At 58.5% G+C, this 13,908-nt stretch overlaps 1 protein-coding gene across 9 annotated transcripts in view; it reads left to right on the top strand.

Moving 5' to 3' along the window:
• The window catches only part of KDM4B (lysine demethylase 4B), a 182,186-nt gene that overhangs the window by 94,091 nt on the left and 74,187 nt on the right, over nucleotides 1–13,908 (top strand). For 5 of the 9 annotated variants that reach the window (XM_033195839.1, XM_033195837.1, XM_033195836.1 and 2 more), the window contains exons 7-8: nucleotides 5,975–6,024; nucleotides 11,563–11,666. In XM_033195839.1, coding sequence (XP_033051730.1) covers nucleotides 5,975–6,024; nucleotides 11,563–11,666 — 154 coding nt within the window. Of the gene's footprint in view, nucleotides 1–2,112; nucleotides 2,264–5,974; nucleotides 6,025–11,562; nucleotides 11,667–12,201; nucleotides 13,046–13,088; nucleotides 13,363–13,908 lie in introns of those variants that run through there. The other 4 variants (XM_033195844.1, XM_033195841.1, XM_033195843.1 and 1 more) reach the window with 4 other exon arrangements.

Genomic DNA, 13,908 nt, shown 5'->3' with positions numbered 1-13,908 from the left:
GGCAGTGGCCCTGCTGGCATTGCCTGCCCATGGCTGGGGGAGGCAGAGGCTGTGAGGGGGGCAGGATATTGGACCCCCACCCCCTCCGCCTCGGGTTCCGAGGTCAGGTGCGGTGTGCTTCGGCCGTGGCAGGCAGGGTGTTTGGGGGTGCTGGGGCATCAGCTAGGCAGGCAGTGCCCACAGGTGAAGCAGGCAGCCCCACCATGCAGCATCACCCAGCCCAGGAGGAGCCACAGCACCTGCTTCGCAGAGCCCAGTGAGGGCCATGCTTTTATGGAGCCAGATAGGGCTCTGTGAGATGGCACCCAGGGGTGGCCTGGGCCGTGCGGCCCCAAGCCCGTCTGCTCACCATTGTCATAGCTATGGGCTCCCGGGCAGGTCCCGGCTGCCTAGGATGGCCTGTGTTCCCTTTCCTGACACACTCATTTAATTTTTAACTCAAAGGCATTTGCTTATTTATTTTCATTGTTCTTGAAATAATTCTAAGCCATTAGAGGGGAAAATTATATTCAAAAATGCTGTTTCACACTTTATTTGTTTGATGATTTAGAGCGATAGAAAATAGCACATTTGCTGGCTTTTATAGTCTGGTAATTATTCACATCCATCAAGCCATTCCGGGGGAATAAACAAAACACCAAGAAAATTACACTATTAATAGCATCCTCTGCAGCGGACGGGAAGACTCTTTCCCGGGCCGGGTGGCGGCGAGATGACAGCGGCCCGTTCCCTGGCTGGAGGTGAGCACCTGCCTGCAGAGAACGCCTTTGCTTTCATTCCCTGGCTCTGGCTCCGGCTTCAGCTCCAGCTTCATCTCATGAGCTGCTCGCCGTCCATCCCCTCCTCTGCACGGCCGGGGGCTTCTGCTGGGGCCCTTGGCAAAGCTTCACCCACCCCTCGCCAGGAGCCCCTGGGGAACTGCACAAGCAGAAGCAAGGCTGTCAGGACCCGGGACAGCTCTGCCACCTTCCCGGACAGGCCTGATCTCAGCACACTGGCTGAGCCTGGTGGGGCGTCCCCACCCTCTGGCCTCTGCACCGAAACAGGAACATGCGGCTCGTTGCTGCCCACGTCGGGGCCCGGTCCTTGCTGCAACCCTGACCTTCCGTGTAACTGGCGTCTTTGGACACTGGTCAGACTCGTGCGTGTCAGGCCGCAGGGCTCAACCTCAGTCGCTCTCTGCTTGTGGGTCCCAGCCCCTGAGAGGTGCCTGGCCCCACTCTTGTCTGTGGGTGGCTTTGAGGCTTTTAGCTTTGCCTTTCTTGGGTGGCAGTAAGTGTAAGGTTGGTGACATTCACTACTCAAAGCACCTCAAAGTGTGAAAGAGAAACCTGGGAAGGCAGAGGGTCCAGGGGCTGCTCCCCTGCCGGTGCCTGCACACCCACCTTCCCTGCGGCAGGGTGTCCTTCCTTCCGGAACGCGTGTCCTCGTTGGTGGGTCACTGTGCCACCTCACATGTGTCTTCCCACGGGTCTAGGAGCTGGTGCACTGCTGGGCTGTCGTTTTGTTTGTTCCCCATCGTGTGACCTCGTGTGTCTCGTGTCCCCGGCTCCAGGGGGGCCACATCCTGGTGTCTGTCTCTCCTATTGTTTTATTTTCTCACCCTTGCTGCTTTGGCTTGCACACGACTGACTGTCCGAAAGGGCGTCCGATGCCTGGGTTTCTTTCTCGGCCTGCCGGTCACCACCACGTGTGGCTCTTATGGAGCTTGTGGAGCCCTCCGCGGCCAGCACCGGGCACCAGGAGTGGTTACCAGGTAGATGGCTCCAGAGCCCAGGCTGGAGATGCGGAGCTGAGTTTCTTTGACTTTGTGGTTTACCGTCTTCCAGAAAGGCTTGTGTAGAGTGTTCTAGAACAGAGGGAGTGGGTGCGGGGGGCAGGCAGGCAGGGCTTTGAGAACATGGAGATGGAGACCCTGCAGGGGGTGCTGTGGACAGAGGTGCAGAGAAATGGCGATGCCTGGGTCCTAGGTCCTGGGTCCCATGTCCCGGCTGATGTGAGTCCTCAGAGGGGCACTTGCTTATTGCATTTGCCCTGATTTAGAACCAAATTCCTCCAGGAAAGGCCAGGGGTACCTGAGGCACCTGTACAGGCCACCCCTCCCTCCCAAAGGTTCCCCTGGCAGCCTCCTCAATGGCACTATCTTCAGCCCCCGCCCAGACACCCCAAGGCGCCTGCTCCGTACTCGGAGAGCTTCGCTTGCTGGAAGAATCCTCACTGCACTGAGCTAAGTCTCCCATCCCCTTAACATTTCTGACTCTGCCCTCCGAAGCCCTGTGGCCTGTTCTGCCTTGCACAGACCCACCAGGTTCCAGGAGTTGCTCTTCCTGGTTCCTTTGTCTTGACCTCTGCAGCTTCTTTCAGCAATCCCTGTGCGCTGGGCCACAGACCCTCCGCACCCTGCCCCTGGCTTAGGGAGAGCTGATGGCTGCAGAGGGCCAGCCACCCACAGCCCCAGTCCTGGGGATGTGCTCTAGGGATGCCAGAAAGGAGGGACACGTGTGCTGACCTGGCCTCCAGGGCTCTAGCGAGTGAGAAGTGGCCAGCCCTTGCGGGGGCCCGGGGAGGTTGATGGAGTCAGAGGACAGAGGCTGGTGTGGGGGCCTTTGTGTCAGCAGGAGGTGGTGCTGGCATGGGGGAGGGAGAGGAGGGAGGGAATGCGGGGGCTTGTGGGCAGGGCCCGTGCAGGACATGGAGCCGGTAGCATCTCAGAGCTGGGCGGAAGAGGAAGGCTGGGAGCAGGCCCACCTGCGGACCAGTGGCCCCTGCACGGGAGCCAGAGGGCCTGGGCAGCCGTCTGTCCAGAAAGCATGCAAGAGCCGCATGCTCCCCGGGCACACAGGGCTGTCGTGTCCAGAAAGAGACCTCTTGGGGTCACAGGCAGGCAAAGCTGATTGATTTTAGCCATGAAGTTTGGCCTTGCGATGGGAACCGAGCTCCCAGGGAGCGAGACAAACTGCCTCCCCGTGTCGGTGGCCGATAAGCCTGACTTGGTTTTACAGCCCGAGAAGTTGCTCGCTGATAGCCAGGCAGGTGCTCCCCTGCCTCGAGCTTTAGTGAACAAACATTTCCAACCCAAATAGCTGCTTTTGCTTGTTTGTTTTTTCCTCCAGAGCCAAGGCCAAATGTCAGGGATGCCCCAGCATGGCCCCGAGCAGGGACTACAAGGAGGGGGCTATGCATCCTTCGCTCTTTGGAGGCCTGGGCGGAGGACCCCGCTGAGACGCCCCTCGGGGAGGCCCGAAGCCTCCCTGAGTCTCTTCTCCTGTGGTGACTGTGGGTCTCTGTCGTGCGTCTGCTTCAATCCGCCAGCTCCCTGGCCTGCCCACCGGTGCCGTTGCAACCTTGTCCTTTGAACTGGGCTTTTCCGGACACCCAGAGAGCCTTGGTGTGAGAAGCAGGCCCCGAGGCCAATTCTAGTCCCCCATCCTGGGGTTGCTCCCCTAAGTGAACCTGAACGAGCCTTCAGCCCGGTGTGGATGGAGCATGGTGCCTCCAGCCTCGCTCAGCTCTGGCTGTCCTTAGAGCCCTATCCTGGCACTTTCTCTTGGAAACTGAGGTTTTTCTTCCACCTGTGTCCTTGGGGGTGGCTGGGAGGTGGGTCTGCCAGCAGCAGGTCATCTGGTCCCTGAGGCCGTCGCTGGGTTGTTCTGGGCGGTGGGAGGTGCAGCTCGCTGTTGGGCACTGGCAGTGGCGGAGCCCGGAAGTCTCTGTGGCTGTCCAGTCTCCTGTCCAAGAGTCCCTTGTGATTTCTCTGGGGGCCGTTCCTCTGAACACTGGGCCAGCGTCCCGCAGTCTGTGCTTTCTGATAACGCCAGAGCCACGTTCCAATGTATTAAACTTTTAACATTCACCAGATTCAATTAATCTTATCTTTACAACTCCCAATTACAGGCAGTAATTAAGTGGAGCAGCATTGTAGGCTGGGGATACGGCATTAATCATCGCAGCCTTGGAGCCATAAATTAGTTCCTTCCCGTCCCCGGCATCTTCCCAGAAGGAGCAGAGGGTTTTATTCCCTGTGTGGAGGGGTCTTTAATCCCACAAAGGTGCTTTGGATTGGGATTAACTTTTCTTATCTTTATGTAAACGATAAAAGCCCATTTAAAAAAGAGGAACGCACCTCTGTCCAGACAATGGAAGAAAGACTTTCTGAGGACTACAGAGCTGAAGGTGCTGGGGTCGCCTCGGCCAGGGACCCTGGGAGCATGCCCAGAAATTAATTACTTGTGTCCTGTTAGAGCAGAAACTCTGTGATGTTCGCCTCATCTCCAGCTCCTGCCCCCTCCTTATTTATTTTTATTTTTATTTTTTTAAATTTTTTTGAGACAGTCTCACTCTGTTGCCCAGGCTGGAGTGCTCTGGTGCAATGTCAGCTCACTGCAGCCTCCACCTCCTGGATCCAAGCAATTCTCCTGCCTCAGCCTCCTGAGTAGCTGGGATTACAGGCGCCTGCCACCACGCCCGGCTAATTTTTGTATTTTAAGTAGAGACGGGGTTTCACCGTGTTGGTCAGGCTGGTCTCAAACTCCTGACCTTGTGATCCACCCACCTCGGTCCCCTAAAGTGCTGGGATTACAGGCGTGAGCCACCGCATCGGCTTTTTTTTTTTTTTTTTTTTTTTTTGGAGACAGAGTCTCACTCTGTCGCCCAGGCCAGAGTGCAGTGGCACCATCTTGGCTCACTGCTTCTTTGCCTCCCAGGTGCAAACACTTCTCTTGCCTCAGCCTCCCGAGTAACTGGTATTACAGGCCACCGCCACCAGGCCCAGCTAATTTTTGTATTTTTGGTAGAGGAGGGGTTTCACCATGTTGGCCAGGCTGGTCTTAAACTCCTGACCTCAGATGATCTGCCTGCCTCGGCCTCCCGAAGTGCTGGGATGACAGGCATGAGCCACCGCACCTGGCTTCTTTATTTCATTAAAAAACAAAGTGGCCTTTCAGTTGGAAGGGGCTGTAGCGGAGCAGGGGCTGTCTCCCACCCTCTGAACGTTCCTTTGTCTTGCTTCTGCCCTGGGGGGGTCTGGGGGAGAGACCACGTCGCGTGTCCTCTCATCTGTGTGACTGTTCTAGAACGGGAGCTGTTGGCCTTGTTACTCTGGAGCGGGGGTTGGGGGCAGGACTTGACCAACCTCAGCCGGCAGTCAGCTGTGCGTCCTCGTCCTCGTCCCCTTCGCTTGGAGATGAGGTTTCTGTTTTGCCGGAGGTCTCGGGTGGGCTGGGTGGTGTCCCTGTTGGCATTGGGGCTTCTCGCTCCCCTCAAGGCTGCAGCTCCTGGTGCCCACCTTCCCTCCTGGGAAGAGAGTCCCAGCTTCGCAGGTCTCCAGCTTCCGGTGCAGCGTGAGCGGGACGCCCCCCACTTGGCTTCCTCTGTTTACAAACTTGATCCCACGTCTTTTCTTATTCACGATGTAGCCTTGGTGACCTTTCAAATGTAAAATGTGCGAAAATAAAACTTACAAAGTCGGTGACAAATGCAGCTTTTCTCGTTCCCAAAGCTGCTTTTTCCCTGTTGGCTCCCGGTGCCAGGAAACGGGTGACGTGGGCCTGGAGACCATGACGTGGGCTGGCAGCTCCAGGGGCCCCAGATGCTTCCTCTTCCAAACTCGGTCCCCCAGGACCTGCTCGCCACCCGCAGTTCCAGTACTTTCTTTTATCTATTGCCTTTTCAGCCTCCTCGAAGTGTAATGCCGCTTAACCGGGAGCGTCCACCCTCCTGGCTTTCTGAGTGTGTCACAAGCCACCGAGCCATGGTCCTCACTCCCCGCTCCTCCACCCGTCCCCCTCGCTTCCTTATGGATTCCATCCTGAAAGCCCCCGCCCCCACCCATCCCCTCCACACAGCCCTGACCACGACTGCACTTTGTTTCTGCCCTGGGCACTGTCTGTGTCTCCCCGAGGCAGGTCCCACCAGGGACACCCCCACGCGTGGCGCCCACTGACCTTGCCTCTGACGTGCCTCCCTTCTCTCGCAGGTACGCCATCCCGCCAGAGCACGGCAAGCGCCTGGAGCGGCTGGCCATCGGTAGGTGACTGCCCCGAGGGCCCTGGGGACCAGGGACCGGGTGGGTGGGGCCTGTGGGAGGGGAGGAGCAGCTGGCATCCCCCGGGCTCTGATGCGGTTTTGGGTTTGGGTTTTGGGGAGTGGTGACATTCTTTGAGCCATTACTGTGTGATTTTTCCATTTCCTCCCACCCTCGTGATCAGATTCCTGCCCTTCTGCTGCGCGATTTGTCTCCATGAAATTCACACAGAATGCCCAGACACTCCTGTTTTCCAGTTTTCTTAGTGCAGACCTCTTGGGCCTGGTCAAAGGCTGCCAGGGCCCAGGGAGGGCCGCCTGTGTTCATTTTTCTTCCATCACCCGGCCCCGCACTGTGCCCTTGCTAATTCTGAGAAAGCCCAGGAAAGGGGACAGTTCAGCCAGCAGTCTGCCCACCTGCGCGGGGACTGGCATGGTGGCCACACGGCACTTGCCCTTGCTCTACGGGGACCCAGCCTGGACACCTTCAGCACATGTCCTCACCAGCGATGCCACCAGCCCACGTTCACGTGCTCCCTGGGGACTCTTGGGAAAGGAGGGGTTTGTCATAGAGGTCCCCAGCATGTGCCTGAGGGAGTGCTTGGAAACAAGTCAGACACCTGGAGACACCCAGGGTGGGGCCACCCTGAACTCCCCGACCACCCAGCCCTGAGGCACCTGAGCAGGGTTCCCATGTCAGCACCGGTGTCACAGCACAACAGGGGTGCGAGTTTCATGACACCTCACTGTTCCTGAGTGCCCAGAAAGTCATGAAAAGACAGCTGGCTAAAGCGGTTCCTCCCTCCTGCTGGTCCATTCCCAGCCACTCAAGAGCTGACTCCTCCGGGCTGGCAGGTGGACAGCTTGGGGCGCATGCAGAGTGAGGGTCAGTGAGGACCCATCGTTCCTCTGACAGCACCGAAAGGGCCCTGTCCGAGCACCGCGCCCTTCAGGGATGGCGTCGGGCAGGTCAGCACACGACAGCCGCGGCTTTTCCAGGAGCTCTCGCCCAGCCTCAGTACAGGCTCCCGGGACTGCCTGGTTGCCGTCCTCTGTCCCTTCCAAACCTTCGAGCCGAAGAATGCCCGCCACACGCTCTCTTCCCCCTTCCCATGGGCTTTTGGCTTTGGAGATGGGAACTGTCAGTCTTTCTAGGGAAATCAGGGTCTCCTGTCACAGAGATCGCGCCAGGAGCTGCGTGGCTATGCAGGAAATGTTGCCCAAGCGCGGCAGATTCAGTGGCGGGGATGGACGGGAAGGCGAGTCCTTGAGGAGTGGGCTGGGCGCTCTCCTGGCACGCAGTCTCCTGGTTTCTGGACTGAGGGCTTTGCTCTTGGTATTTTTGAGCATTTCTGTTGGAAACCTGGGCCCTGTTCATATGCACAGGTGAACCCTGGTCTTAGGAGCATGCTTCTGATAGTAGAAATTCTGCCGTCATAGGCAAGCTGTACAAAGGTCCAGCTCACTTACATACTAAAGCTGTGAAAGAAAAGCCAGATGAAAGCATTTCTCCCATTGTATTTTTTTAATACCGATTTCCAAAACACATTTGAAGACATAAGCTAAAGAAACATTCCCCGCATTGTGTTAGCGTCCTGAGGCTCCTGTAACAAATGACCACAGAATTAGTGGCTGAAAACAATACACATTTATTTTCTCACAGTTCTGGAGGCCAGGGATCTAAAATGCCCATTAAGGAGCTAAAACCCAGGTGCAGGCAGGGCCAGCTCCATCTGGAGGCCTCAGGGGATAATCCATTTCCCGCCTTTTCCAGCGTCTAGAGGCCGCCCGCATCCTTTGACTCGGCCCCAGGGGAGAACCCGTTTCCCGCCTTCTACAGCATCTAGAGGCCGCCCGCATCCCTTGGCTTGGGCCGCATCACTCCAGTCCCCGTCTCTGGTCTCCTCACTTTCCTCTGCTCTCCTCACTTTCCTCTGCTCTCCTCACTTTCCTCTGCTCTAACCAAATGTCCCTCTGCTTTGCTGTTCTGAGGACCTGCGGAATGACATCGGGCCACCCGGGTAGCCAGGGTGCTCCCCCGCCTCAAGAGCCTTAACTCAGTCCCATCTGCAGAGTCCTTTTCACCATGGAAGGTGTCACACTCACAGGTCCCGGGGGTCAGCACATGGATGCCTTGAAGTTCCATTATTCAGCCAGCCACACTTAGAAAGCCACAGAAGAAAACCTCACTGAGCGGTCAGGGAGTGCCTGTGGGCTCCCAGTCTGCTGCAGGCGTGACACCCCACATCTCTGTCGTCCACACAGCAGTACCTCTCTGTTGCCACTGGGATGGGGACGCAGACGCAGCCTGGGGAGTGCCAGCAGCCCTGGTGGGGAGCAGGCCCTAGGCTCCGCAGTCTGTACTGGAGCTGGGCTTCACCCAGGTGGGCCCTTCCTGGTGCTCTCTGGTGCCCAGATCCAGAGGCCACCCCCTCCTTGCCAGTCACTTCTCCCCTCCATATTTAATGGAGACTGCAGTTAGCCACTGTCCCCTCCCTTCTCACCCAGTGTGACTTTTGCATTAGAAAAGCAGAGGTTGACAAGAGCCTGCTGGAGAGGCCGCAGGCAGGGTCTGGCAGGGCCACCACTGTCCCCAAGCACTGCCACATCCTCTCTCCCTGCAATGTGACCGGTTCTACCCTGAGGCCAGGCCAGGCACCTGGAGGGCTGGTTCGGTTTCTAGGTGTGCAGAGGGCTCAGTGCCTGGGCTAGGTGAGGGGGAGCCAGGGAAGAATTAGCTCTTTGTGGTGCTTTCACAGGGGTTCTTAGAAAATATGGACTCTGGCCAGGTGCAGTGGCTCACACCTGGAATCCCAGTGCTTTGGGAGGCTGACATCAGAGGATCGCTTGAGCCCCGGAGTTCAAGACCAGCCTTGGGAACATAATGGGACTCTGTCTCTGTAAAAATTAGCCAGGCGTGGTGGCGCGCATCTGTAGTCTCAGCTACTCAGGAGGCTGAGGCGGGAGGATAGCTTGAGCCTGGGAAGTCGAGGCTCCAGTAAGCTGTGATCAAGCCACTGCACTGCAGCCGGGGTGACAGAGTGAGACCCTCGTCCCTCCTCAGCAGGGCAGAGCAGCTCCCAGAATTCTGGGAGCCAGCCTAGCTGGGAACCCCGAGGAGGGTCAGGAAGGGCGGTGGGATGTGCCAGATGCCTGTGGCTGCGTGGAAACACCTTGAGCCCGCTGTGGCCTCTGGCTCAGGCCTGTCCTGCCCTCTGGATGGCAGCGAGGGGCAGGTTGGGGCAGTGCTGGGGAGAGCGAAGCCGACCCCGCTTGTGTTCCTAGTTGCCCCTCCCAGACCCTTGGGGGGAGGTGTTGGGCTCCGTTATTGGGATGGTAGAAGGGGTGTGCGATGAATATGGAAAATGAATAGCTGTGCTCCACATGAGCTCGCCGGGAGAGTTGTGGAGCCTATGGAGAGAGCATTCATGTGCTGGTGCCTTATTGGTGCTAATCACTTAAAATGTGCGCCTTTGTTAGAGCTTTAATGAGAGCCACTTAAACTGTGCATTAAAAAGAGGAACTGCGGAGAGGCCGGCAGGCCGGGTGGCAGGCAGTCATAATTCTAATTGAAATGCTTTTAGTGCAGAGAAAAGTTGCTGGATTCGACAAACCCCTATACTTTGCAAAACCTCACCGTGGTGCCTGTGCAGCCAGGTGTCAGCAGAAACACCGTGGCCCTGCTCTCCGGCCTCCCCGTGTGCCTGGGCCTCTGTGTGCTGGTGCTGTCACATACACGTGTGCCACCTTCCACCAACCACCCACTGAGTGTGTGTCCTGGCCTGGAGGCGCTTGAGGTCTGTGCAGGCTTCTCGAAGGGCCCTCGGGCTGGCCGAGGCTGTTGGTCAGTCCGGGCGGGAGGTGGACGCCTGTGGGCTCCCTGTCTGCTGCAGGCATGACACCCCACACCTCTGTCATCCACTCAGCAGTAGCTCTCTACCGCCACAGGGCAGAGGACCCAGGCGCAGCCCGGGGAGAGCCAGCAGCGCTGGTGGGGAGCAGGCCCTAGGCTCTGCAGTCTGTACTGGAGCTGGGCTTCACCCGGGCGGGCCTCCCCTAGTCCACACCTGACCCCCGTCCTCCTGCCTCCTGGGCCAGCCTCCTGCCCGTTGCCACTGGCAGAGTGGGTGGTGGAGCAGGAAGTGCCCGAGATGAGGCGACGAGTCCCCTCCCTGAACTGCCTTACCTGGCTCAGGCCCGTCTGGCTCCCCCGGTGCGGGTTCCGGGGACCCAGCTGCTGCCGGGACACCCCTTGGGTACAGGGATTCTGCTGAACATGGCGGGGTGTGGGCCTCAGCAGCTGCTGCCGGGAAGCCGGGGCGTCCTTACCTTACCCCTAAATGCACGGGTCTTCACCTTGTGATTTGGAAAAGTCCCTAGACTGTGCTAGTTAGGAAGCTTGGTTTATTTTTTATTTTTATTTTTGTGGAGATGGGGTCTTGTGATGTTGACCAGGTTGGTCTCCAACTCCTGGCCTCAAGAGATCCATTCACCTGCCTCGGCCTCCCAAAGTGCCGAGATTCCCAGTGTGAGCCACTGCGCCCAGCCTGGCTATGAGGTTTGGGAAGGCACTGAGCCGCTGGTGTGAGTGCCTGCTTTCCGGGCACTGCTTTAAGCTGTGGCGTGCACTGCTGGACAGACAGCCCCACACGTGTGCACACAGCCCGCCACTTTGAGCTCGGCCTAACAGGGAGAGGTTGTGAGCCCCAACCACAGCCGGGGTCAGGCCCACTCTGCCACTTCCTGGCAGTGCTGGGGCTGAGGGTGAGTCAGTTGCTGGCCCGGGCCTCGATTTCCTCACCCGTGCAGTGATAGTGAGGACACCCGCGGTGCTGTGTGGGGCAGGCGCACAGTCTCGTTCGTGGCCTTGAAGGCAGGTACCTAAGTGGGAGGCAGCAGTGCTCACTCCCCACCATCCCTGGCTGGTCTGGTTCTAGAACATCAGCTCCGAGAGGCAAGCGGCCACACTGTGTCCTTTCCCTAGGGTCATGTCCTCTCGTTGACCAAGTGACGAGAGCAGCCATACCACATCCTTCACCCAGGATTGTGCTCTCTCGTTGACCGAGTGACCGTGTGGGCTGTGGTATGGTGGATTTAGTCTCGGGGGAGGTCAGAGGGGGAAGTCTCTGCATAGCCGTGCCCTGTGAGGGATCCAAGTGTATGCCATGGGTGGGCACCCTGTCACACAAGTAACCCTGGTCCTTCCCATGGTGAGGAGGCTCCAGGCTGCCCCCGCCGCTGGGCAGAGACGAGTCCCGGCATCTGCTCACATGGTTGCTGCGCAGAGGCCAGAAGGTGTCACCACTGTCTGCCACCGGCAGACCTCACGGCAGGGCACTGTGGGGCGGCTCCTGTGCATCTCCTTCCCCCCGACCTGCGGGCACTGGGGCCCTGAGAACCAAGGGCAGGTCTGACTGTGCTCTGTGCTCCCACACGCCCGCTCTCCGTGGGAGGAAAGAGCCTGCCTGCCCAGAGGGCAGCATCCTCACCGACCCTGGCTGGCTGTGGCCAGGAGACCGATGTCTGTCTTTTCTGCCCTAGGCTTCTTCCCCGGGAGCTCGCAGGGCTGCGACGCCTTCCTGCGGCACAAGATGACCCTCATCTCACCCATCATCCTGAAGAAGTACGGGATCCCCTTCAGCCGGGTGCGTACGGGGCGGAGCCTGCACGCCTGTGGGTGGAGTGGGTACTGGGCCCAAGCCCCGGTGGCCACACACACCCCAGGAGATAAGCTGCTTAACCCTGGAGAAGATTCTAGAATAGTGATTAGCAGCCAGAGGAGGGCTGCGTGGCTCAGCAGTTAGCCTCCAGCTCTTCCACGGGGGAGAGAGGATGACAGAGCTTGAATCTGGTGGGGTGTTAACCTCCCCTCCCCTCCCAAACCAAACCAAAACTTCCTCCTGGGTGTGGTCCTCAGAGGCCCCTCTGCAGGGACCGACCGCAGGGGTGGAAGGGCAGGGCTGGCCCTTGCTGACCTGGCAGGAAGCCGCCAAAGAAACAGAGGGCAGAGCCCTTCGCCCCGTCCAAGGTGGGAACCCGGTTGCTACTGCCCCAGGCCACACCCTCAGTCTCAGGCACCCCACGGCCCATGTCACCCGGCCGTGGAGAGAACTGCCTGTTTAGAAATGATATATCAGGCTCTCCTGCACTGTGAAGACTGTGAACTCATTCAACTCACAGCTTCAGGGGCTGCTGGTGGAGGCTGTGATGGAGGAGACCTGAGGCCGGGGTGGGGCCTCCCTGCACCTGGTTTGACGGACGGGGTTTGGTGTCCCAGGAGCAGAGCAGGCTGTGCTTAGGGTCTGGCTCAGCAGCTGCACCCACTCGAGGCAGTTCCTTCCCCATGGGGAAGCCTTCATGCATGGGAGAGTCTAGGCCTGTGTCCCCAGGTCTGTCCAGGTGAGAGGCACATGCCAGGAACCTGCAAGGCAGGTCTGGGCCGCAGCCCCGAGTGCTGGGCAGGAGTGGGGAGCAGCTGGGGAGCCCAGCTCACGAGGTTCCACGGGAAGAGTGATGTGCAGGCTCGGGAGTGTGCTCTGTGGTGAGGCCCTGAGTGTCTGCCAGCCAGAAATCGCTTCTGACATTTCAATCAAACCGCCAAAGCATCAGCTCGCACATCAGGGACCCACTCTTCCCGGCGGGGCCGCAACCCAGAGGCCGCCTCCCGGCCGCCGCGGGCGTTCATCAGACAGCGCGGATCTCGCTTGGAGAAGTGCGGGTTTCCGGTCTTTCCTCTCCTGCCCCGTCTTCTGGTTGGAACATCATTCGTTACCAGCAAAACCAGACAGACCACGGCGTTGCTCGGGGGAAGCGAGAAGCACTGATTTCCTGACTGGTTTGTCTGAAACCTTCTCCAAAGTGGTGCTTCCTGGAGGGGGCTGCCAATCGAAGGGGTGGGCAGGCGGTGAGTGGCCTGGACGCCCGGGTCAGCGTCTGTATCGCACTGTGGCTTGTCTGTGAAGTCCCTGAACCCGAGCCAAAGGTGGCTCACCACTGGCCCCAGGCAGGGCGGTTGCACTCCCCCACACCCCCAGCTGCGTGATGGGGCTGGGCACCGGTTTCTGCAGAGGCTGCCATGGTGAAGACCCCTGTCCCACTGCAGCGAGCAGCACCTGTGCCACCCCGCCTGGGGACCGTCCTTCAGCCCCTCAGACCCCGCGGGCTCGAGATGAACATCTCTTCCAGAGAGCTGCGTGGGTCCCTCATCTGAATTCCTGGCAGCCTTCGAACGAGTGACTCCCCACACTCCACTTATAAATCTTTGTAATGGTATTTACTTCTAGGAGAAAAAGCCGATCAATAGCAGAGCTTTTTAATAATTAAAAGTGTGTATTTCTGTAATCTGCCATTGACTCCCTCATTTATTCTGCAAGAGGTCGCAGAGGAAACCGAGTTCCGGGCTTTCTCCGTGCCTGGTGTCTGGGGCTGCGTCCTGTCACTGCTGATGACTTTGCCGCAAAGCCTATTCATCATCCCAATGCCTTCTAATTGATTGTTGGATAATGTTGACAGCAGTGACACTGGGGACAGACACTGTGAGTGTGGAATGAAGCCACCAGGATGCAGGTTTCCTCACAGGAACATAATCATGTCCTAACCGAGCGCATTTTCTGTTCTAGGCCTCGCTTCAGAGGAGGGGTCGGGCTGGGGGAGTGAGGTCCTTGCATCCGTGAGAGCCTGGCTCTCTGCTGCCATCACCCCCATTCGATCTTGGGATTCCGGGGGCCCAGCTGTATCCCTGAAGGCTGTGAGTCTGACGCGTGCCTGCAGGCCTGGTTCTCCACCACACCGGGATGGGCCCAAGGGAGAGACAGGGAGCGTCACTTGGCCTTAGAGGAGGTGGTCAGGGGGAAGCTTTCCGAAGTCAGCTCAGATAGGATAAAGGAA

This window comes from Trachypithecus francoisi, unplaced genomic scaffold, assembly GCF_009764315.1.
Source record: "Trachypithecus francoisi isolate TF-2019V2 unplaced genomic scaffold, Tfra_2.0 Lachesis_group5, whole genome shotgun sequence".
NCBI lineage: Eukaryota > Metazoa > Chordata > Mammalia > Primates > Cercopithecidae > Trachypithecus > Trachypithecus francoisi.
The sequence above is the reverse complement of the archived record's forward strand: the minus strand, read 5'-3'. Positions and strand labels throughout refer to the sequence as shown.